The 26,959-nt window shown below is 35.5% G+C and overlaps 1 protein-coding gene across 1 annotated transcript; it reads right to left on the reverse strand.

Moving 5' to 3' along the window:
• On the reverse strand, positions 1–26,959 carry LOC115424461 (galanin receptor type 2-like). The gene is made up of 3 exons (XM_030141737.1): positions 26,833–26,959; positions 18,895–19,278; positions 1–831 (listed from the first exon to the last, which is right to left on the reverse strand). The coding sequence occupies exons 2-3, from the start codon at positions 19,266–19,268 to the stop codon at positions 69–71; spliced, it is 1,137 nt and encodes a 378-aa protein (XP_029997597.1). The 5' UTR covers positions 19,269–19,278; positions 26,833–26,959; the 3' UTR covers positions 1–68.

The following is a 26,959-nucleotide window of genomic DNA, read 5'->3' on the forward strand; positions in this document are numbered from 1 at the left end:
ATATTAACTGCACAGTCTTTTACACAAGGCAATCTGTACTGTTCCTGTCAGAGAAGCTGAATTACATGTCAAGTCTGCCGTTGAAAGGGCAAATTCAGTGTCACGGTGGCTTCTCTTGGCTCGGGGATGGGCCTGTTAATCATCTCACATTCATTCTGTCGTATATTCTCTTCATTCATCTGCGAAACCTCGGTAGAGGCTGCTTCAAAACCAGGCACTGTGTTGGCTACGTGCACCACATGAACCTTATTTCTTCCATTTTTGCTCAGGATGCAGCTGAACACTTTCTTGAAACCTTTACGAAAGTGCTTGGACACGAGTGCGTAGACGATGGGGTTGACGCAGGAGTTGGCGTAGGCCATGCAGTGAGAGAGCAGCCTGAAGGCGTAGGTGGTTTGATTGAATGGGAAATCTCCATACAGGTAGCACAAGATTACAACATGGTACGGCAGCCAGCATATGCAGAAAAGCACAGTGACGATGATGATCATTTTGGTGACTTTGCGCTTGGCCCTCTTAGATTCCGACATGCCGTCCAGAGGGTCGACGGCTGTCCACAGGTACTTAATGGTCCGAGTGTACGACAGGCTCACAATCAGCACGGGGATCACGTAGCCGAACATGAAGGTGCATGTGTCCAGCACTTTGCGGTTCTCCTCCTCCCAGCCGGGGATACACACAGTACTGTTGGCGTAATCAATCAGGTCATAGTAGCTGAGGTAAGGGCCTGCAAAGACTAGGGAAAGACCCCAGATGATCACCATGGCAACCACCGCATTACAAGGGGTTCTTAGCTCTCTGGATCGAAGCGGGTAGCGAATGGCCAGATATCTGAAAAAGAAAAGAGAAAACTACATTATTCTTATGCAAATCAACATATTCATGGATCTGCTCCTGAATGGGTGCTTCTATGGAACTGGTCCCAAAAACAGGACATGGAGGCTAAAAATTCAAACCAGATGTAGACTAATGCTGTGAAGTGAGTTTGGAAGCACTTTGGGTCTGTTTTAAAAATAAATACTTACTGAGATAAAAGAGAAAGTATTTTTCAGATAAAACACATTTTTATATTGTTTTATGTTATCTTTTATGCAAAAATCTGCATGTAACACAATCAAAAGGACACGAAAATTACACGCTACAATTTTTTGGAATATCTTTTTAGTCTCCCACGAGTACATTTTGGAAATCGAACTAATTATGCAAGGCAGAGTGTTTCACAAAAATGATTGCAGTTGCAAAATCATTCGCGATTTATATGCATTGAAATGGACAGGTTCCGCATGTAACACAAGTGGACACGATGGGTTATATACGGAATCTGGAATGAGACTGAGATTCATGAAAAAACCTGCATGTCTGGTAAAACCACTAGGATCATCAAATTTAACAGAGTGTCTTTATTTATAGCACTATACTATAAGACGATTTCAAGTCATGTTTTCCAGATCAAATGCACTGACACCTAGGTAGCTTTTTATGTCCCAATTTTGGTCCTATTTTTGGCCCCAATATTTGATTAAAATTGCATCAATTTTGGGATGGCTCAGAGCAAGAGTATAATTTTTTTTTGCATTTATCTGAGGTCATCATTAGACACATCCTTGGGGGGCGGGGGGTATGTCTAAATTTGTTTAAAATGAACTGAACTTACTCTCTGATGTTTTTATTTATTTTTCTTAGATCTGTATATTTTAAGTTTTTATTATTATGATTTGTCTATTCTTCTTTGTGTTCCTAAGTCTTTGCATTATTTTAATTAATTTATTTAGATACTTTTTCCTTTTGACATCTTGATGTTTGTTCAAAATTTCTCTGTTCTGTCTACCAATATATTTTCGATAAAAAAAATAAATCAAAAAAAGTCTAAATTTGTATTTTATTATTGGGTCTAAAAAGCTGGTACCAAAATGAACCCAATTTTGTAGAAGCACCCAAATATAATACCCTACACTTCTGATAAGTTTCATAAAAATCAATGCGGCAGTTCTTGCATAAGCTTGAAAACAGAGAGTTGCTAAAATACACATATTCTTTTCCCAAGTAGAAGTAGAAGAAGTCGCAAGATGTTCAAGAAAAGCTGACCCTCACATCAACCATGTCATTATTAGTTCTCTCGCTCCCAGACATCTCATTAAATATACGACTATTGTGTGTTTCATCTTGTCATGTCTTTCATGTTGCTGTGATGTGCATTCGTCTATACACCCAGTGGCTGTATTTGTCTGTGTTTCTGTATATGTATATATATATCACTGCCCCTTCCATGTAGGTGGGAGTTAGATGTGATGTTGTGGTGGTGCCCTATAATACAAAATGAAAATAACAGATAATCTTCCTTGAATGTAATGAGGAACTGAATGTAAAGAGCCAGAAAAGTAAAGTAATAGTATCTGCTGATGTAGCCATGATGTAGAGAGGCACTGAGAGACCCTTGGCATAGAAGTGAGTCTCAAGGTAATATGGTTGTTATGGATATAAATAACTGCAACTGACATTTGCCAAGTAATGGATATGGCTAATGTCAGTAAACAAGCTCCCATAGCACAATAGTATATACAGCATGAACTTAACATATATGGAGGCTTTACTCTCCAATAGATCATCTTTTATTTATTTCCTCAAGACATTTAGCATGGAATGATCTGAAAACATATCATTTCGATGTTGCAAATTGATAAAAGCAAAAATACATGTCAAAGTAAGAGCACATGAGGAAATCTGTGTCTGAAAGGACTGTGAGGACTGATTCAACTAGGGGTGCACTGTAAAAAAATAACTGTAGAATTAACACCAAAAAGTTGTAAAATTGCTACATAAAAAAAAACTGTAAGTGACAATACAATGCAAAGTTGTTTATTTGAAAAGATTTTTGTGTTAACGATTAAATCAAATATAGCTGTAGTTCTTCCAGGGAGAGTATGTGAACAAAACCAGATTTGTATGTAGAAATTACAGGGTGGGGAAGCAAAATTTACAATGAACATTTAGTTGTTTTTTTCTCAGCAGGCACTACGTCAATTGTTTTGAAACCAAACATATATTGATGTCATAATCATACCTAACACTATTATCCATACCTTTTCAGAAACTTTTGCCCATATGAGTAATCAGGAAAGCAAACGTCAAAGAGTGTGTGATTTGCTGAATGCACTCGTCACACCAAAGGAGATTTCAAAAATAGTTGGAGTGTCCATAAAGACTGTTTATAATGTAAAGAAGAGAATGACTATGAGCAAAACTATAACGAGAAAGTCTGGAAGATACTATTAAAGAAGAATGGGAGAAGTTGTCACCCGAATATTTGAGGAACACTTGCGCAAGTTTTAGGAAGCTTGTGAAGGCAGTTATTGAGAAAGAAGGAGGACACATAGAATAAAAACATTTTCTATTATGTAAATTTTCTTGTGGCAAATAAATTCTCATGACTTTCAATAAACTAACTGGTCATACACTGTCTTTCAATCCCTGCCTCAAAATATTGTAAATTTTGCTTCCCCACCCTGTATGTATTTCTATTGTTTTTAGAAAATAAAACTGTGAATTGAAACACAATGTGGTGGCGTTTAAATTGCAAGACCGTAATGTTGAAATAACGGCCTATTTGCTTTTTTTAATATGTATAGAAAAGTTATAAAAAAGTAAACATTTAACAATGTAACATTTTAAACTTGTAAACTAATGGGTTGGTAGAGTTGGTAGAGCGGCTCATCCAATAACCAAAGGGTTGGTGGTTTGAATCTTGGCTCTGACTGTCCATGTGCCAAAATTGTCCATGGAAAACACTGAACCCTAAATTGCTCCCAGTTGGATTTAATGGTTTTGGAAAGTGCTTTGGACACCATGAAGGTGGAGAAAATGTGCTAAATAAGTGCAGTCCATTTACCATTTAAATCCAGTAAATTAAATCTGCATGTTTAAAATGTTAAATCTACATGTTTAAAATGTTAAATCTACATGTTACTCCGTAAATATGTTTACAGTTGGATGTGTTTTTTACAGTATTTTTCTGGAAACCACAGTTGCCAGTTTTTTTTCTGTAAAAACAACAGGATTTTTTTTACACTGTGTGAATCGGCACGAATCAAGCGATATGACACAAATAACAATACTAGGATCATGATGCGATGTATCACAATATATCATGATACTGTTAAAAACGCAATTTTTTTGTTTGTTTCTTTTTTTAAAATGATTATTTCCTGGAAGAATTGAATTACACCAGAAATATGCACAAATACTAAACACATTTTTATTTGCTCACAACAGGATCTAATGCTATATTACAATATTTTCCTGTGTTAAAACTTAAATTATGTTTTACAGACATGACAGATTAAGATCCTGCTCAAATGTTAATATTCTATTAGTTCATAACTAACATCATAACATTATTTTTGTGTAGGGATGTAATGATATGAAAATTTCATATCACGGTTATTGTGACCAAAATTATCACGGTTATCATTATTATCGTGATACACTGTACAAAAACAAAAAAACTGTAAAAAAAATGGTATTATTCTGGCAGCAGGGGTGCTGAAAAATACTGGAAAATAATGGAAAATAACCATCTCATAAAAAATATGGTAATTTCCCATAATTAAAATACAGTTTTTTTGCACTAACTTTACATGAGATTTTGCAATTTTTTTTGACTTTTTAATGTTTAATAAAGAATATTTTCATGTATTAAAACAATCAAATTACCTATAAATATATATAGAAATAATTTTTAATGAGACTAAGTTGTACAATCCACTGATAAAAACTGTATTTGGACAGTTTATCAGTGCTTATACATGTTATACATTCACAAAAATACATTTATTCAACATTTTTGTAGTGAAACCTCCTGTAATTACACAAAATATTTGTCAATTAACAAACAAGTCTTGTTAAACTTACAGAACAAATACTTTTTTTATGGTTAATTGTCAGTAATTTTATCTCGTTTTATTTTATTTTTTTTACAGTATTAAACTTTAAATTAACAGTTTAGTCTCATGAATAGAAAAGAAATATTTTTGAAATTATGATACGTTTGCAAATGTATTTTAACTGTATTTTTCTGTGAAAAAAGAAAACATTCTTTTAAAAAATGGAAATTTTATGGCTATTCACAGTCACAGTTTTTTCAAGTTATTTTACATTTGACATGTAAAATCACAGTCTATTTTTGTCATTTCATTGATATTTTTCCTGTAACTTAAAAATACAGGAAAAATCTGTAAAATAAACTGTGAAAATTCTGTTAAATTACAGATTTTTTTTTTTTACAGTGTATAGTTGAAAGTACTTATACACACACTGAAATAATTTAACCAAGTTGTATTTTGAAAAAAACAAAACTAAAAAAAAACTAATAAAATAATAGGCACAATTTACTTTCTGTTGCAGAAACATTCAAATATTAACATGTAAACATCAAACATATAAAGGTGCATTAAAGATGGCACATTATGGCCATTGTTTGACCATTTCGCATATCAAGTTTGAGTTAAAGTGTGGTAATCAAACACAGTTATCATGATAATTAGAATTTAAATGGTAATACTAACTGTTGGGAATTTTACAGGTAATCATTACATCCCTATTTTTGTGCAATCCCAACAAAGGAACAAACATCTGCCTCTCTCAGACAGTACAAAGTGCTTTTAGGATGCTTCAAATTACCATTATTTAATAAAACAGTGTTAAATAATAATAAATATTAACATATCTGCATTTGAATAAATACCTAAACATACCGATACAGTACTTTTTATTACTGATACATTTTTGTGAAATGAAATATGGCAATACATTGCAGAACTGATATTTTCTAACACCCCTAGATACAACATGAACATAGATGAACTCAGGAGTTTCATTTCAAACTCTACAGCTTTTTAGATTATTATTATTAGGTCACAGTGACTTGGTTTGAAGTGTGTTTTCCGCCTCTTCAGTGGATCTTGGTGGAGTCTCATTGTCTTTTTCCAACAGAGACTGAAATGAAGCTTTTTTCTGATTCCAAGTCTATTTGTCATGTCTATCTCAAAACTCCTCTCTTTATGAAGAACAAAATGTTTCCTCATGCAATTCTTTTCACTTGGTTGAGTAATAAATGAACCGTTTTTATTTGTACAGCTGTTTTATGTCCTTAATCTATTCTTGTATTTTATTCTTTTATTTGGGTTTTTAGTTATTCTTCTGTACAGCACTTTGGTCTACTGTGGTTGTTTTAAAGTGCTTTACAAATAAAATAGAGAAAGAGGGAAAGCTTAATTATTAACCTTACTCTTGTAAGTCGGAAAAAAGCATCTGCCAAATGCATAATTATAAATGTCAATTACTGTGGCCTGTGTTAACGTCATACATATTCTGACTGTAGCTTAAAATATTGCTGGAAATTTTACTATTTGGCTCAAGAGTCTGTTTTAGACCAGCTCCAAATGTAAAGTGTCATGAAATAACTTTTGTTATGATGTGCCACTATATAAATAAATTTGATTATTTCAACATTTTTTCTGTTTATACTTTGATGAACTATAGCCTGAATTAACAGTGTTGAAGGGTTGTTATTGATTTTGTCTGCATGGTCTCCAGTTTTTCCCCCTTTTCCCCTTTACAGGTAGTTGACCACATGTCTGGGATTTCTACCTCCTATCTAAGAAGGGGGCGGAGCCAAGACCTTTCATATCCTGCTCCTTTGGCCTACCTGGGTCTCTTGCCTCACCAACACTAAACACCCTTTTTGATACTTTGGTGTTACATTAACCCATAAAGACCCAGTATTCCTTTTGTGGCAGTTCCCACATGAGTTTTTCTTCTATGTAAGGTTAGGGTTAGAAGGTTGGGGGTTAGGGGGTAAGGGTTAGGGTTAGAGGGTTAGGGTAGGGGTAGGGTTAGGGTTAGGGGTTAGGGTTAGGGTAGGGTTAGGGTTAGGGTTAGGGTAGGGTTAGCGTTAGGGTTGGGGTTAGGGTTAGGTTAGGGTTAGAGGGTTAGGGTAGGGTTAGGGTTGGGGTTAGGGGTTAGGGGTTAGGGTTAGGGTAGGGTTGGGGTTAGGGTTAGGGTTAGGGTTAGAGGGTTAGGGTAGGGGTAGGGTTAGGGTTAGGGTAGGGTTAGGGGTTAGGGTTAGGGTAGGGTTAGCGTTAGGGTTGGGGTTAGGGTTAGGGTAGGGTTAGAGGGTTAGGGTAGGGGTAGGGTTAGGGTTAGGGTAGGGTTAGCGTTAGGGTAGGGTTAGCGTTAGGGTTGGGGTTAGGGGTAGGGTAGGGTTAGGGTTAGAGGGTTAGGGTAGGGTTAGGGTTACGGTAGGGTTAGGGGTTAGGGTTTAGGCTTAGGGTTAGGGGTTAGGGTTAGGATTAGGGGTTAGGTTTAGGGTTAGGTTTAGGGTTAGGCTGTTAGGGTTAGGGGTTAGGGTAGAGTTAGGGGTTAGGGTTAGGTTAGGTTAGGTTAGGTTAGGGATAGGGTTAGGGGTTAGGCTTAGGGTTAGGGGTTAGGCTTAGGGTTAGGGGTTAGGCTTAGGGTTAGGGGTTAGGCTTAGGGTTAGGGGTTAGGGTTAGGGTTAGGGGTTTGGCGTAGGGTTAGGGTTAGGGGTTAGGGTAGAGTTAGGGGTTAGGGTTAGGGGTTATTAAGTGGTTTGTGAACATTTATTCTACTATTATGCTCTGTATTTAAGTGAAAATCAGGTATTTTCCTGTATTTAATTTATGGATTTTGCAGATGTTCATCATAGCTCTAATTAAAGTTGAAAGCTTTTATATCCAAAACAAGAAAAAAAACTAAGAAAAAGTGACTTTTTCATCTAAGTATATCATTAACTAAACATAAAAACAAGTGTATCCATTCACTGTCAGTCCTCAAACTCCATGGTTTTTACTGGTGATTCAATGTTGTAGAAGATGACGGTGTTTCCATGTTCACTATGGAGCCTCTGAACGTCCAAATGGGTCACATCTGATGACCATGAAAAGATGACAAACTGCCAATAATTTACATGTATTGACAAGATTAGTGGATCAACAGTAATTTAACTTTTAATATCAGTAAATGATTTGGGTTGTGAGTGGATGTTTGGGTCTTTCTGGGTTTTACTCACATTTAACACATTCATGCATTCAATCACTTATGTGTCATTGATTGCACATAATTTGCATGCACTTCAGTTATGCACATTTATTTCATAAAAATATGATTTGCTGACATCCCTACTACATTGTATTTTGCCAAGGCTTTTAGCCAGCCAAAGCTATAGTTAAACTGTACACCTTTGACTATGATTTGCGGCCTACACAGAGCAATTAGGAGCTAATGCATTGACTCAAGTAATACAATAAAGCACCTATATGAGATACAAAAAAATGCAGCTCTGTTGGTTTGTGTGCCACAGTTGTTATTAATATGGTTACACTACACTTTAAATTCTACACCTGGTTGAAAAAATTTAATTCAAGTCTTTATTTTGCTAAAATACGCCCTGTCCTGCACACTGATGAGAGAGGCCACAGAGTCTGGAATTGCTTTTAAAATTATTTTTCTTTATTGAAAGCATGATTGATTTGATTTGTGTTGAACTTCATGAATAATTCAATCATCTACAGTCAGATTAAAGGAACAAGCCCTGTGCACTGACCAAGGGGCCGCTTGCATTTCTACAATTAAAAGCATTCACAGTCAGAGCCATTTGTATTTCTGACTAAAAAACATTCCTAAAATATTCTCACAAAAAAGAGGCTTTAATGGCTTTAAAATAGCACCGGGTCCTGCATGCGTCACGAGGACAGTTTGATGAATTTAATGGATCTGTTTCTTGTTCTGTGTTTTTGATGTTTCCAAGTGGTAAAAGCCCCCCCCCCCCCCCCCCCCCCCAAAGCCATACAACACCAGCGGATGTTTTTGTGTAGAAAATCTGACACCTCTCTGCTTTATATTAAAAGTACTGTCTCACCATTAGTCTTGAACATGTTTGTCATATTCTCCACGCTGCCTCCTTGGATATAAAGAGATGGAGAACATCCAGGGGTTGCATCTGAGCTTCTTTTCCTGTGGCTAAAGCTTCAAATCCATGTCTTTCCCAACTGTCATTTACAGCCACTTCAGCCATAGCTCTCCAGAAACACAGCAAAAAAGGCTAACTGGTCTTTGAAATGCTCATGAAATGGGGCCAAAGCCACTCGGGGTTTCAATGTGAAAGTGAAAAACCAGGTATCTCATATATACTTGTCACTTGTGGAAGCCTAGATGTTCAGACAAGTCCAAGTACTCTTATGTCACTCTGTAGCTGAGATTTTCTGATACATGAAGTAGGAGACAGTCTGTTAATGTTTGACAGGATTGGACATCCAACGATAATTGGATTCCAAGAAAGACCATGAAGTTTAGATATATCAAAATGCAGCTTCCTCTGCTTTCTGTCTTAACCAGGGATCTCAAACTCATTTCCTTTCAGGGGCCACATTCAGCCCAATTTGATCTCCAGTGGACCGGACCAGTAAAATAATAGCATAATAACCAGTAAATAATGATGACTCCAAATTTTTGTCTTTGTTTTAGTGCAAAAAAAACCTAATTAAATTATGAAAATACTTACTTTTGTAAACTATCCAAACAAAAAAGATGTGAATCACCTGAAAAAAACTGACATTTCTAAAGAAAAATAAGTGCAATTTTAATAATTTTATGCCTCAACTTATCATTTCTACATGTGCATTATGGATCGGATCTACAAAGACACTAAACACTGAGGAACAGGCAGAAAATTGTTAAAATTGTGCTTAATTTTCTTCAGACGTTTCAGGTTGTTCATTTTTGCTCAGATTATTCACATTTTATTGTTACAGGATAGTTTGTAAATGTGAATATTTTCATAATTTTATATTTTTTGCTCTAAAACAAAGAAAAATTTGAAGTTGTCATTATTTATAGACATGATGTTTTTTTTTTTCCCACATCAAATCGAGAAGAAAATATGGAATCATTATTTTTTTGTAGTTTTTTCGCTATTATTTGACTGTAGATCATATTGGTCTGTATGTGGAACCGGAACTAAAATGAGTTCCATAGCCTTGACTGTAGAATTTTTGTACTTTGCAAATTCCTCCCACGGGCCGCATTGGAACCTTTGGTGGGCCGCATTTGGCCCCCAGGCCGCATGTTTGACACCCCTGGTCTTAAGCAATGTTTGTGATGCTGATATGTGATTACTTATAATGTTGCTTTATTTTTTAGATTTGTCAGATTAAATGTCCTTCATGTATGATTTCCACCAGTTTTGGAGGATCTAATTAAAGGAATGGAATATCTATTTATGTTTCCTGTAATATATAGGATGTATAGTTCGCTTTTGGTGCATTACAATGAGCTGTTTATATCTACAGAAAAAAGTGGGTCATGGAATCATTTTTCAACAACAGCTCAGAACAGATTTTTTTTTTTAACCCATAAAGACCCAAACATCCATTCGCGACCAAAATGATTTACTGATATAAACTATGTAATATCTGTTGATCCATTAATCCTATCAATACATGTAAGTAATTGGTGTAATATGCAGTTTGTCATCTTTTCATGGTCATCAGATATGACCCATTTGGATGTTCAGAGGCGCCGTAGTTACCGTGGAAACACTGTCATCTTCAACAACACTGATTCCCCAGTAAAACCCATGGAGTTGGATCAATGACAGAGGATGGACACACTGAGTTTATGTTTAGTTACTGCTCGATTTGTACAGAAAAAGATACTCTTTCTTCAGTTTTCTCTGTTTCTGATATATTAACCTTTGGATTTACTCTGAGCTTTAATGAACATCTACATGATCCGTGAATCAAATATTGGACAATACCTGATGTTCACTTAAAAATGCAAAATACAGAGCATAATATTAGGGTAAATGGTGATAAATCACTGAAGAAAGGTTAAAAATATAGAGAAAAGATCATTTGGGAACTGCCACAAAAGACAGTGAGTTTTTATGGGTTAATTCTCTCTCTCTTTTTTTTTAACAACTTCCGGCATTAGGCATGATTTATGCTTCAGGATTTACAATAGAACTGCCAGTGGGTAAAATTTACGCACAACTGTTTTTTTTTTAACTGTGAATAACTATGTATATTATGCTGAATACAGAATACTTAAGCCCAGCAGTTTTTGACTTTTTGACTAAAATTGTGTAGCTACTTACAGACCATATAAAACCAGTTTAGAAATCTAGTAATCTATCCTACTATATTGAACTTTTCTGTGTCTGGCGCGTTTGTCCGATGCGTGTGTCCCAATGTTGCAGCACAGGAGGGCGTATGAGTGCAATGCTGCTGTTGCACCACGGGAGGGCGCTATCATACAATAGCACCACGGGTACAATGCCGCTATTATTATAAAAGAAAAGTTGACTCTGTTTGTGTGTGTGTCTTGGGCATCACACAAAATCAGGACAGAGCTGACAGCTGTAGTTTTACAAACTTATGTATTTTTGGTCAAGGAAGAGACTGGCAAAAACAGCGAATTGGTAGGATCAATATTTTGGGAGATATTAGTAATTTTGGAATACAGTAGCCTTATAATCACGTTGCTATGCCCATGACAGTTGATGGGAAGCACAGTACCACGCTGCATGATGGGAAACGAAGTTAAATACAGGAATGATGCATTCACTAACTTCATTCGCTAGATATTGGTATTAATATATTAATTGTTGTTTAAATTTTAAAGAATGATTTCCCAAACAATTTTTATGTCAGTACTTAAAATATAGACTAAAATGTTTTCCCAAAAGTCAGCTCTCCCCAGTTTAAAAACTATCACATCTAGAACCAGTGGTTCCCCAAGGGTCAACACATTAGAAAATTAATCACATTGTATGAATACACTGATTTTCATTTTTGCTCTTTTATGGATTTTTTTTTTTTTTCATTTATTTTTTTTAGGTAATAGCATTTACTTTAATGTTTTATCTGAAAACTTTGTCATGAGACTGAATGTACAAATATTTTCTTCTAATAGGTACTTTCAAATTTCAGTTTCAGTCCAATTTTGACAAATTTTTATAGATGTTCATGCAAAGTGATTGGTGTTGTGTGGTTATAAAGCTACACAGTAACATAGGTGATGTTTAAAGAAACTCATGTTACGTTTGTATATGAAGAGAATGATATAATTCAATGACAGACAATCTAAGACATTTTATAGACTGGAAATGGTAGGTGGGTAAATTTGACCTATTTGGCAGTATTTGTGGTTGTTGAGTCTGATGTCTCATTTCTGGTCTACACTCTCTATAACAGCAGAGCCTGTATTCTTGTTGCCATAACGTCTTTATTAAATAAGGCAGCCAATCAGTGGCTGCATTGATTTATTGAATTCCAACAGTTATTGATGCCTTTTTCTATAGTCAGTGTTTTTCCTGCAGAAGAACACAGACTGTTTAAGCTCTTAGTCCATTTACAGACATACATCACTTCACTTCATACTCCGCTGTGTATTGACATAAATTGTTTCTTTATTTACTTTCTCTTGAACTGGTTAAAACAGATAAGTCAAGATGAGATTTGCATTTGTGTCACCCATATTTCTGCACATCTTCTAAAGGCTTAAAGATAAAAGCAACATGTGAGAGCCAAGTAATCATAGGACAGTATTATAAAGTTAAAAGAAACAGGTTGTATTTGACCATTTGCTTATTTGTTTGCTACATCTTAATTTAGCACAAATGTAGAATGTATGAGCTGCAGAATAGTTAATCTAAAGAAGCAGCTGAGAGAGAGCTAGGAGAGAGAGGAGTACAAGTCCAAACATTGCACTTTTCTGGAAAAAAAAAACCAAACAAAAAAAACCTGAGGATATTTTTGTGCTCTTACTTCATTTTTGTGTTTTGTGTCCCTCTACAGAGCACTACTGCCGGAAAGTGTTAGTGTAGCCACTAGTTGAAAGACCACCAGGGTCTTACAAAGAAACAAGAAAAATACAGTCACTGGCCTCAACATGTACATGATCACAAATTTCTTCCATCGTCATGTTTGTTATTGTTGTAGGACAGTTATTCCTTGTGAGGGGACAATAAAAGCAAACAAACAAACAAAAAAACACTTCATTTTCACTCTTGCCTCCCATCTAGTTGATGTAATGCTTTAATATTCAGTGCCAATGTAAAAAAGATGGCAATGGAGGTGATCTTTTTTTTTTTTTTTTTTGCATTAATAGCAGAAAATGGAAAATGTATTATCATCTCCTACTGCCCTATTACTAAAAAGCCCAGAATGAACAAAACATAAGCCCCTTTTCCACCAGAGTTCCAGGACCTTTCAGACCACAAATTTATTTACTTCGGTATTTGAGTGTTTTGAGTGTATTTGGGTGTTTTGCGCCATTAAGCATCTTTGAATACCTAGAAAAGTGTTATATAAAACCAATGTATTATTATTATTATTATTATTATTATAATTTTATTTATTTTATTTTTTTTTAGCATATTTGCCGTATATCCTTTTTAGCATATGCTGCAAATGCTACAAGTGCATTCCACCAATTAGCATTTGTCAGTACAGGGGCGCCACTACCCAATGTGGGCCCAATGAAAGGTAAACCTTGTGGACCCTTCATAAAATTTACTATCCTTTCAATCAGTTGGACTGGGGGGGGCACATGAAACAAAACTGAAACTTAACATGCTTTCAACGTCCGACTCCCGACTTCTATTCCTCTATTACACAATGGAATTACACGTTGCTTATTTTATTCTTTTACTTTATTTCATGTAAATGTTTTGCTTATTTTTTTCCACAGTATTATTTTGTACATTTTTTTACACGAAATTTTCACAACTTCTAACCAGCATCCAATGTGCCCCCTCCACTGCTCTATGGGCCCCCTACAAATGCTGGTCCCCATGAATTAGTCATGTTTACCCCCCCTTAACGGCACCCCAGGCCCCGCCCCTCAAGAATTCTTGATGATCTGAAAAGTCCTACCCCTCTTCTAGGAACTTTTATCAAGAAAACTTTTCTATGTAGGAAATTATGGTATAAATGCACTAAGGTTTTTCAAAAATTCCAGGTCAAGTGGCAGAAAACAGGCTATAAATAGGTTGTTTCTTGGGGCCACTCTGCAACGCTACCACTAGATGTCACTACATATTACACACTGAGCCATTAAAGGCGTCTGTGTCAAAGTTCTTCTAAACATTGGAATTTCTTTCTGCAAATTTCAATCATTTCTAATTATTTTTAGTGAGTATAGACAACTCAACCAATTTTCAGATCAGTTGATTTCTTGAGAAGATGTTTTGCTTTTTATTCTGTGGTTGTGTAACGTGAGGGTTTAATGGTGATTAATGGTTTATTCTTTATAAAATGAGACAGCAGGACGGAGATGGATTTCTTCTTAAACGATGCTTTACTTTTTAAACATTTTCTGACACATATCCTCACATGACTGAACTAACCAATCAGGAGCTAGCAGCACTTGGATTGGTACATGTAAGTAATTTACAAAGGCAGATTCAACAGATTATCTCAGCTGCTTGTATACTACAAAGGAGAATATTTAAATGTGTAAATATGGAAATAATGATTCTGCAAACATAAATGTAAATACTTAATTGGGTAAACACTGTCAATATATTTTTAACAAATACACGAATTAACCCAGTGGTTCCCAACCTTTTTTTGGTCGTGACCCCATTTTAACATCACAAATTTCTGGCGACCCCAGATATTCAAAATGGATACATTTTTTTTGCTAAAATTAATTTGTTTTTGATCATGTAATAGTTTCCTATACTATGTTGAAAATGAACGGTAGTTTTAGATGACATAGATGATGTGAAATATTAATGTTCCACCTGTGCTAATACTGTATATCCGCTGCACCGGTATTTATTTAACGCTTTGAAGGTTCATTTTAGTCATTTCTGCCTTGGATTATATGATGTTTGCCCTCAAAAAACTGACATTTAGGAAAATTGACATTAATTTGCATTTTAAAAACTCCCTCACACTCTTTTTTTTTTTTTTTTTTTTTTAGTGCTAGACCAATATTGTGACAGGAGTAACACAAAAATACATGACAAAACATCTGACATACTAATTCATAGACTTTAAAGGATACAAGTTCATAGACATAGACAATATAGATCAGTGGTTCCCAACCTTTTTAGGCCGGTGACCCCATTTTAACATCACAGATTTCTGGCGACCCCAAACATTCAAAACTGAGACTTTTTTTTTGTTGCTAAAATTAATTTGCTTTTGATCATTTAATAGTTTGCTATACTATGTTGCAAAAAACCCCATTAATTTTAGAGGACATTTAGTCTATATAATGTATATTATTATGGATGGAGGTAGAAAAGCCAGGTGTAGATTACTGCACAAAGTGAGAATTTTATTTTCCTTGGTCAGGATATGTACAGCCAGTCCAGCTTGGATTTACAAGGCTGACAATTAATACTGAACAAACAAGAACTCAAACTATGAATTATGAAAGAGCTGCAGCATCTGAAACTGACCACAATGAACATTTGACAGATAAACAGTACCACAGTGCTTCAGTTTCAGCTTCACAGTTTGTCATGTCTGTTATATATTGTGATTGTCTCTCTCAACTAATCATATATTTTTTATTGGTAAATTTTTATTTTTATCAATTACTAGAAATTTCAGGCGACCTCATTTGATTTCCAGGCGACCCTGAGGTTGAAAACCACTGAATTAACTTATTCCCTGTAATATGAATTTACTTCACTATTCAACCTTACATTTTTCAGCATAAATTACCGTAACTTCTGAGCCTTACAGTTGTTTTGGTAAACTTCTGCCAATTAAATAACCTATAAAACACTACTGAATCACCACATTTTCTCCCAAAATGAGACAGTGACTAAACTCCTGTACATCTAAAAGTGTAAACACATCCATTGTTAGTGGAGGGTGTTGGCTGCACTCATTCCGTCCATATCGACTGAGCTGATGTCGCCAAACCACAGTAATGATTTGTTACAGCTCACATGGTAAGAGGTATAATTTTCAGGCGGGGACAAAGATCTGTTCCTAAGACATTCAATTATAGATCCCGAGTCTCTGGAAGCTGACTAATTCAGGTGCATTAGTGCACCTCTAGGGGACTTCTAATGTTCTCAGACAGTTTTTTTTTTTTGTCTTAGCATCAGAGAGAACATTTATTACTAGTGCACCTTGTGAAACTAATGGATTATATAAGAACAGAGAGGTGGGATGTGTCGTTTCATACATGTATAAATCACTTAAACCAGATAAAAGCAGGAGGCAGTGATGTGCTTCTCATTTACAATCATTCACTGGAAAGACTCTGATAGCACAAAAACCCATTAAAAAGGCTTTGTTCTTCAAGTACTATCAATGCTAGTTTCTAACAGTCCCTCCTCACATTGATATTGTTCCTTCAAATAAAAACATTTAATCACAGTGCTTTGCATTCACGTTCTATTTTATTACTCTATTTACCGAAGCATGCTGCTGAACGTCTTAACTCGTCCAGTTATCCCATTGAGTTATCAAATCTTTTATTAATTCTCCCTTTTTCATTCTTTGTAGATAGCATAATAAGGCTTCTCCAGCCTTGTACCTTAAAAACAGTGTATCATCAAAGTATTTAAAGATTAAAGATTGTGTTTGCCAAAACATCTTGAAGCAAATGTGTTATTTGTGATGCGAGGCATTGTGGATTAAGTCAACTTGAATGAGGCTAAAATCAAAGGGCATTCCTTTACTTGGATGAAAATAAGGAAAATAAAATATTAAATCTATTATACTGAGTCCTGAAAACATGGTGTGTGTAGAACATAAACTTATGGTGTCAGTGGAAATTGTAAAGGAAAAAATGAGGTACAAGATTATAAAGGTATATATGGCAGTAGTAAATATTTTAAAAGAAGGTAATGTTGTCATTATTATTTTACCCAGTTTTGACAATTTAAAGGTGCTGGAGACTTTCGTGACCAATTTTTCATCAAAAATATAAAACCTCAGTCATATCCCGAACATCATGAATCTGTAAGTCTTTCTGTGATTACTCACCTGAATCTCTTGCATTACGGTGAACAATTTCGTTATTGCCATCCACCATGAACAGTCCATGTGTTTACAAACGAGCTGGGAGGTCACTCGGGCATCTTCGGAATTTTGTCGCGACATGCATTGTGGGAAGCGAAGGCTCGTGCAGCCACCTAGCAGTGGCAGCTGGAACAGACATGATTGGAAACGACAGGAACTCCCTTCCTTCTGTGCATATTCCTCCAGCTGTTTCCGCGTGTTTGTTTCATCCATATAATTCCATATGTTCGCGCTGCTGCTGTCAGATGGCTGTGCAAACCTCCATTTCCCACAATGCACGTTGCGACAAAATTTTGAAGATGCCCGAGTGACGTCCTGGGTGGGTTTGTAAACACATGGTTTGTTTATGGTGGATGGCACTTCGAAATTGTTCACCGTAATGCAAGAGATTCAGGTGAGTAATTATGGTGTCAAAAAATCAGTATTTTAATCAAAAGTATTCAATTTGTATTCAAAAGTATTTAACCTGTGTTCAAAAAGTTTTCAACCTATATTCATTTGCATGCCTGAAGTTATTCTTGGTGTAATGTGTGGACTGTACCAGAGTAGCTGACTTTCTTCCTGGGAGTCCTTCGAAAAAAACAAACACGTGAAGCCATCGAAAGAACACGTGAAGTTGTGGAAAGTTACGAAATGGGGCGGGAAGAAAGAGTATGTGAGCTCATGGAAAGTTTTGGCAAATGTGGTGTACAAGAGAAGTACACGTGAGTGGAAATTTTGGACATTCTGGGAAATAATTTATATTTTCTGGGAAAAAGTTTGATATTAATATATGATAAATTAGTTCTAAGAATTAACTGCATATGTATAGTCTCTGACCAATCCTGAAAGACACCAAGAAAACCGTACCCTATCGGAGACAAGCTAAAAAGGGGGGTTTCCAACGTGAGTAGATTAATGTTCAAAATATGATAAAAAAATGGGTATGGTTTGTAGCTAAACCCAATCTACTTCTGATAATATAAAAATGGTCTCCCGGGGCAAAAAAGTCAGTTGCTTCTGCAGATGTCAACTCAGTGTTTGTGTTTTTTTTGTAAGAATAAACACTTCATGTGGCTCGAATTCTGCTTGATCTCTGACTTTTGCCTTAACTCTGTGTGCATTTATTCAACGGAGCTAGACGAAGCTATAAAGATGCAAGTTTTTCTGAAATATAGAGTGGAAGACTTCCAAAAGGGACCAAAGACAACTCCCACCTGTGGCAGTAAATTTTTTCAAGACATGATCATAGAAAGACTTACAGATTCATGATACTGAGGATATGACTGAGGTTTTACAGATTTGATGAAAAACTGGTCACGAAAGTCTCTTTAATGTACCTTTAATGATCTCCAAAATGTTAACTTTTAGAACAAAATATCTCCCAGATGATTAATTCGACCATGTCTGTTTACACCTATTTCAGTGCCTGTTGATTTACATGCAGATGAGCCACTGCTGGCCACACCCCTTTCCTGTCAGTGCCATGGATACCATCATGTTGCCATCCTACTAGTGTGTCAGGAAGGTTTAGGTTGTTCTGGTTAGTCTGAGGAGGACTAGATTAAGTTGATGTAGATAGAAAAAAGAAAAAACAAACAAAAAAAAAACAGGTCCTTTATTTCCCAAAAGGCTTTGTAGATTTCAAGCCCTTACTATTATTTAATTATTCATTATTTTTTCTTTCATTATTGTTCAAGCCCTGAAGCCTGTTTTCTAATTGAAGAGCAGAAAATCTAATTTGTTCCAGCTTATATTTAAATATACTTCACACATGGGTGGGGAAAAAAACAATTACTGGGTTATTTTAGTGAATAGTCAAATCCAGTTAAACACATTTCTGTACCTGTCAACAGAGACGGCGGCCAGTGTGAAGCTGCTGGCGTACATCGTTAGGTTGATGAAGAAGTGGACCACTTTGCACATGAACGATCCGAACACCCATCCCTCCAGAGAGTAGATGGTGGCTTGGAAAGGGACGCAGAAAATGATGAAGAAGAAGTCGGCCACGCTCAGGTTGAGTATGAACAGATTGGTTGTGTTGTATCCGACCTGGCCGCTCCTCAGCAGCACCGCCAACACCAGGCTGTTGCCGATGGTGCCCAGCAGGAATATAAGCGAGAAGACCACAGACACTATCACGCTGGTGGGGTTCAGCTGGTAGCTTTCAGATACATTCGCCTGCCCCTCTGGCTTGATGAAATCCTCAAAGTCAGACATTTCTGCAGGTCTGGAATGATGAAAGAGAGCACAGGTGTCCAAAAAAATAACATGCAGCTCCTTTTATTCAACCATTTCTATTCATTTCCAGTGAATACAAAGTGTTTGCACCCTTGGACAATGTTAACACATTGACAAAGGACAGGCTTTAATGCACCTTCAGCATATAATGAGACTGTTGTCAAGCCCACATGCCTCTCAAGATTTCTTCATCTAATTAGTCTGGGTTGTGACATTTTGTCAGATGTGCGCTGGGAATATATATCCGCCTTGGATTGTAAGTGATAAAGCAATAAAACAGAGCCTCAGGTGCACGTGAAGGTGTTATGAAGTCACAACACATAACACACACTCGCCCTGCTATTTTTGTTCTTTTACAGTGATTTGCTATTAGAGTCACACAGATAGAATGTGTTCCCTCCAGAGACGGATGATGCTTTCCTGTCATTTTGCCAGCTAATACACTGCTGTGATTTTGTTGGCTTTCCAAAATGAACGTGGAGGTTTTCAGGTAAGTGGATTGAGCCACTTACAGCCTGTAATTCAGCTACTCTTTCCTCTAGAATCTTGGGAAAAAAAAAAAAAAATGTGGTGACTGTTTTCAGCACACGACACACATTAAATCAGTAATGATGCCCCGTCAAAGCCTGTGACGTTTTGATAATGACAGGGTACTTGCCATGCTCCGTATCCAGGGGGGAATTTGGGATGTTGTTCGATGATGAGTGGCATGAAATTGGGATACAGTTGCTCTTGATGGTAACGCTTATGATTCATGGTGAAGAGATGCACACTTGTTGAGGCACTTTACCTCCGAATACTAAATTAACCCACATCTGTCTGTCAAAATGCAAACTGAGCTGCTCATTTCTTCTGGTCCATGTTAATACTACGTCATACAGTGAATCATGGGAATAGGTGTTAAGATTTGGTCATTTTTTTCATATCAGCTAAAATTTGCTTAGAGATCTTATTTATGTCTTTGAGTTTAAGAAATTAATAGAAGTGAATCCCCAAAGGAACTTTGTGTTGGTAAATGCAAGTTATGCAAATTTACAGGATTTCAGTTCTGTTGCAACATGTTGATGGTCATATGAACTATGTTTTCAGCTCAAAAATGTCCAATTTCATCACAATTAATGCTATATTTTCATGTCACAAATGGCCAAGTTATATTTGAACTGAATTTACCTGAAAAACAAATATTCTATTCTTTTAGATTCCCCAATTTTTCTTACAAGATTCTATCCTACATATCACGTGTTTTATTTTACAGGTTCAATATGGAGTATGGTGCTGATCCATCCTGCTTATGTTACACCAATACATACATTAAGAATGTCACACCTCACTTTTTAAATCAACAGTTTTCTAATAATAAGCATTTTTATAAAGAAATAACAATTCTATATTGTTATTTACTCTTTAGTATGATGATAAACTATACAATAAATAATTCTGATCCTAGTTTTTGCACAGGGATCATTTATGGAAACGGTGACATGGCTGCTGAGCATCAGTATGATGGGATCCGTAACAACCATGTCACATCCGTCCACTACCACATTTTGTGTTTTTGTGTCAGCTGTTATTGTTTTAGATCCACAATACTAACATTTATGAATAAGAGGAGAATTAGCAATAGTAAGTCTATAAGTTTATTACTAATAAAGTACTGGTACTGACCAGATCATCATGGGTAATGTCACGTCCGTCCACCAGCAAAAGTTTTCACATACACGTGCTATTCAAAATCCAATATTTCTGAAAATATAGCTTCCACTGTCAAATAATATCAGTAGTCTGTGCACAAATGGATTAGCATTATTTCAACACAGTTCTATGCATTTCTTACTTTTTTTTCTTTTTTTTGACAAAAATGGCCACTCATTTGACCCCCTAACTAAATTATAGCCAACATCACTATTTAGATGTCATCATGTAAATGACAGGAGAATTATTCAGTTTGGCTGTAAGTCAAGAATTTACATAAATGATAAGGCTGTAATTATATAACATTATGCAAACCGTTTATTTCTTGTCGAGTGGAATCCATTTGCATATATGACCACAGTAAGGTAAGGCGTTTTAATCTGCTGCACAGGCTGATTTCTGAAAACCCATAGAAACAATCTGTTTTTATTATGTTTCGTAACAAAAATAAGAAGTATAACAAGGAAAACAACAAAATATTCATAGATAAGTTTGAAATAACCCAGGGTTCTTACATTAAATTTTTAGGTGTTATTGTGAATGAAAAATTGAGTTGGAAATCCCATATTGATCTTGTCTGTAAAAAAATCATGAAGTCAATTGACATTTTGAACAGAGTCCATTCATTGATAAATCATTCCTGTTTCTTGACTTTTTGTTATTGCTTAATTTGTCCTTACATTATTTATTGCAATACTGTTTGGGCGGCAACCTGTCCCACGTATCTCAATAAGATTATCCTAATTCAAAAGAAATTTTTAAAAATGATCAGCTTTTCTAAGAGACTCGATTCATCTGCTCCTCTTTTAAAAAAAATTCAAACTTCTCTCAGTTTTTGATGTGAACGTTTACCAGACCTGTGTCTTCATGTACAAATATGTTCACTCAACTCATATTCTTCCCAAAGTTTTTTCAGAATTTCTTTATGTTGTCTTCTGTTATTCACAACTATTCTACACGATATTCAAGCAAATTTTATCTTCCGTACTGCCGAACCTCTGTCATTCAGTATTCTTTGAAATATCGTGGACCAAATCTGTGGAATAATCTACGACCGGAACTTCAATCAACATCTACTTTATCATTGTTTAAAAAGCATCTGAAAAGGACTTTAATTCATGAAAAAATGTAAGGCTGTATATCATTTGATTTGTATTTGATGATTTGTAATGTGACTTACATTTTTATTGTTTTTACTTTAGTTTAAAAATTCAGTTATATTGCATTTTTAATTCTTTTTTCTTTTTTTCTTGCGTGTTGTTCATTTCTGGGGAGGTATTCATATAAGCCTTTTTTGGCTTCTAACCTCTCCTGCACAATATTTTTACTTGTTTGAATGTTGTTGTTTTTTTCTGCTTTTTTACTATGTGCAAATAAGTAAATAAATAATAAAATCTATTTTTACTGACTGTAGCTATGTAGCTATCATTTCTTAGTTGGACAGTTATTTGTATAAAACCAGTGAACGGCATAATATTTTCATGTGGCTTTTTTATGACACCACACAAGGCTGACTCAACGAAAAGGTGAATTTCTGTCATCTTTTTTAACCCTCCGGTATCTGGGTGTGCCTTTTAGGCACACTTTGCACTTCATTTTAAAAAACGTAATATTATTTTTCACAATTTAAATAAGGTTAGAATTCAAAAGTTGTTCATTTTTGTATAATCTTTAAAATTCTGGCCACCAACTAAAATTTGCACATTGTCAACAAAAGAAAATTACAAGACTAGCATCTGTCTCCCAAGTGTGCCTAAAAGACACTATTTCTTCCATTTGATATGTATGATTAGGGCTGACCTTGATTTACAAAAATAAAATCAAAAAATTAGAGCAGAAAAATAAATCAATATATAATATTTAATAGTTTGATTTATAGGTGTGCATTTTTGGCACATTTGGTGACAGATGCTAGTATTTTTGAACATTTGATCTAGCACCAAAAATAATAATGCAAATTAACCAAAGTTGCTGTTAATCATTGACATATGCCAGGCTGCAAAAATCAAATAATATGTGATCCACTTTTTATGTTGTATATTGAAAAAAAATAATTTTTTGTGTTTTTTTGCATCCAAAAAAATGGTTTGTTTACATTAAAAACATGGCATTTAAAGGGTTAAAAAATATGACAATTATTGAGTATTTGGTATTTTTTATTTTCGGCTCACTCTGATGAAACAGAAAACAAGTTTAAAAGAATTAAAAACAAACTGTATGAACATTTTTTGACATTATTCCACAAGTGTGCCTTTTTGGCACACTTGGTGCTTAGTAAGGGCCTTTGCTGGACAGGATAACAGAGGGTTAATTAGGAATGTAACAATGCATCACGAGACAATTAAAAATCGATACAAATGTGTGACAATTAAAATCGGCTGAGATGAAAAATGAATCGCGATACCCTTTGTAAACAGCAGAGGGCGGGATCTACTTTTGATTTCACTTGTTCAACGTCATACGTCACTATGTGTTTAACGTCGTACGCCTCTGTCAGATCTTTGACACCGACGTCACAGACACGCCCCCGGCGCCATTTTAATGGGTAAGCGAACAACAACAAACATTTTATCAATGGAGAAGAGAAGTAAGGAGATATAAAAATGGAGAGGAAAAAGAAGAACAAATGGATGCCGTATCAAGAGAAACTTAGCAACAATGCCAGGGACCGGTATTTTGCTAAGTTGGCTTCTATAAACTTAAACTTCCAAATCTCTTGAGGCTCATGGACACTTCTCCAATGGCTGGGTGAAGGATCTTTACGATCTTTACTCGTTTCAACTGGAGAAGTTTGCAAACATAGTCGTCACACCAAAGGTAAGAAAACCTAATTAGTGTATCTTCCTGTAAACCAGGGGTCTCAAACATGCGGACGCCAAAGGTTCCTATCTGGCCCCTGGGATGAATTAGTAAAGTGCAAAAATTCCTCAGGAACTCATTTTAGTTCAGGTTCCACATACAGACCAATATGAGCTACAGCAAAATACTAATAGCATAATAACCTACAAAAAATGACGCCATATTTTCTTCTTGCTTTGATGTGAGAAAAATAGTCTTATATTATGCTTATGAATAAGACAAACTTACATTTTTTTTCTTTGTTTTTGTGCAAAATATAACCTTAAGTTATGGAAGTATTTACATTTACAAACTATCCCGTAACAATAAAATGTGAATAACCTGAACAAATATGAACAACCTGAAATGTCTAAAGAAAATTAAGCACAATTTTATCAATTTTTCTGCCTGTTACTAAGTGTTTAGTGTCTTTGTAGATCCGATCCATAATGCACATGTAGAAATAATAAGTTGAGGCATAATACTGTTAAAATTGCACTAAATTTTCTTAAAAGTTTTTTAATTTAAATTTGAGTTTTTTCAGGTTATTCACTTTTTTGGGGGGATAGTTTCTAAAAGTAAGTATTTCCATAATTTAATTGTTTTTTTTTTTTGCACTAAAACAAAGACAACAATTTGGAGTTGTCATTATTTCTAGCTTATTATTCTATTATTTGACTTGTTCGGCCCACTACAGATCAAATTGGGCTGAATGTGGCCCCTGAAAGAAAATGAGTTTGAGACCCCTGCTGTAAACGGTGATGATGTTCTGTTTCTCGTCCCACATTCATTCTAAAGCATTTTGAAATGTATGTTCACATGGAGAGATATGATCCAAAAATAACAAGTCAGTGTTTTATTATATCACACAAGAAACAAACCTTAACTCTCTCATCCGATCTCTCACGTGTGGCTTTGTTTATCACTTTACTCTTCAAAATGGTGACAACTACCCAGAATGCAGTAGTTTTGTGCGAGTGTGACGTCAGGCGTCAAAGACTGAATCAGTCTTTGCACAGTTTAGCCTACCTCAGAGAAATAAAAGAGGATTTTCTTTAATTTGTTAAAGATAAGAGGAAATATATGTTATAGTTTTTAGATATGTAATTATATATATGTATGTTTTTTAAATAGGCTTTCATTGTATAGTTTGCGTTTTGCAGTTACACCCTACCTCAGAAATGTGTTTTTTGTCTGAAAAATAGTTAAAGGAATCTTTTTCTTTTCAGTCATAATTCGTCTGCAAGCTCATTTTGTTAAAAGGTGACAAAATCGTGTCGTTAACCCAGTGCCGGAAACCATATCGAATCGTGAGTTGAGTATCGTTACATCCCTATTTTTAATTAATCCCACAGATTTTTGAAGTCTCATTTGCTTAATTTTCAAAGCTCCTCTTCAATCACTGGCCTCAACTATCTACTTTCTTTAGCAATATTGACAAAAGTGTTAGTTGTAAAATAGAGTTAGGTGTTTTAGAAATGAAGACATTTTATCCTGGATCAAGAAATCTAAATGATTAATGCCACAGAGTGAAAGGCTATTTGTATAATTTTCTACCATGAAATAGATTTTGTGAAACAGTTCATACACACAGTTGACAACAAAGAGCAACCCCAGGCTATCAGTTTTTAAGCCAAAAAAAAAAAGGAAGCAAAATGACATGTTGATGAAATCACCCCAAAGCTAAAAGCAGTCAGTGATCTGAATTGAAGTGAAGATGCATAAATAAAGGTTGGTAATTCTCAGTGTTAACATGAACAGACAGGCGTTTTCAATGAAAGACATGAAGAGTGATTAATATGATGTTGGACATCTAAGACGAATGTGAACACTGATGAAATTTGTGGAGCTGTCATGATACTGCAGCACTAAAAACCCCTGACACACAGCTAAATGACTTGAAGATAACCAGATTAGGTTGGATTTGGGGCTGTTTCCCAAAAAGTGACGAAATCAGTGACAATGCTGACATTTCCATAATGCTGAAGCAGCTGAATCGTAGGGAATAAAGTAGATCCACAAATGAGTCATTATTGTAAATCATCCTCAGGCAAACAGCAGCAGTGAAGGCTTATTACAAATTAAATTATTCAACAGCATTTAAACTTTAATCAACCTTTTGAGTATTAAACTGTCCTGCTTCCCGTATATCTGCATAATCAAAAATGTGACCTAGAATGAAAATGAAAGGAATATACCATCTGATGACTGTCAGCGGCGACTACTGTGAAGGACATTTAATGTAATGATGATGGGAATGTACACTTATTAACCTTTAAAAGACAGGGGATTATATCAACTCTGACTGATTCTGCAGAAGAATTTTCCTCACATCCTTTAGTTCATGTCTGACTTTAGCAGCTTATTTCATGTGTGGCTGCTTCCACCCTTTCTTCCTACTATTGAATTTCCAGCTGCAGTAGGATATGAGGTGTAAGACTCCTCGGCTAGCGCTGAAGATGTGCAACAGTCTCAGGGGGTATAAAAGAAAACAAGGATCGACCTGTAGTAGCTTCATGAGGAGGTAATAAAAGCATTCACTGGACATCATGACAGATTGTGGAATTTGCAGACTTTTGGATGAGGTCAGAATGATGGATGTCAGAGTATAAACACAATTCCCGGTGTCAAAACATAATGTAATTAGAGAATACAGAAGGCATTGAAGAAGCAGTGTAAATGAGACTCTGTGCTAGAATAAAAAATTATGACACAGACACATTACAGAGCATTACATCACCATGTTTTGCATCTTTATAAATAAGCAACAGAGCTAAAATAAGACTCAGCGACATAGAATCTTCTCTGCTTGAAGATTAACAACCAAACTTTAGAAAATACCTCCTGAGGCGACAACATTTCTGCAGCCTGAGTGATTACAAAGAAAATGCCAACTGCTAGGTATGTGTAAATGTGTGTTGCCAAATGTTTTAAAAATCCTTGAAATGTTTCTAACCCTCACGAACAACAGTATCAGCATGCAAATAGGGCAGATGCAGGATGATAAACCTACCAGGAGGATGATGGGTGGACAGTATCCAAAGCTTCAACCCTCCTGCACAGATTAGAAATGACACTCCGAGCAGACACACTCTGCTGTTAAAATGCTCATATTATTCTTTTCACTCAAGCCTCTGTTC

The sequence above is a fragment of the Sphaeramia orbicularis genome, chromosome 8, assembly GCF_902148855.1.
Source record: "Sphaeramia orbicularis chromosome 8, fSphaOr1.1, whole genome shotgun sequence".
Taxonomy (NCBI): Eukaryota; Metazoa; Chordata; class Actinopteri; order Kurtiformes; family Apogonidae; genus Sphaeramia; species Sphaeramia orbicularis.

Coding starts and splice junctions, on each gene's coding strand:
- LOC115424461 (XM_030141737.1), bottom strand. CDS start 19,268: ATGTCTGACTTTGAGGATTTCATCAAGCCAGAGGGGCAGGCGAATGTA. Junction 832..18,894: donor GCCGCCGTCTCTGTTGACAG/GTACAGAAATGT, acceptor TTTCTTTTTCAG/ATATCTGGCCATTCGCTACC.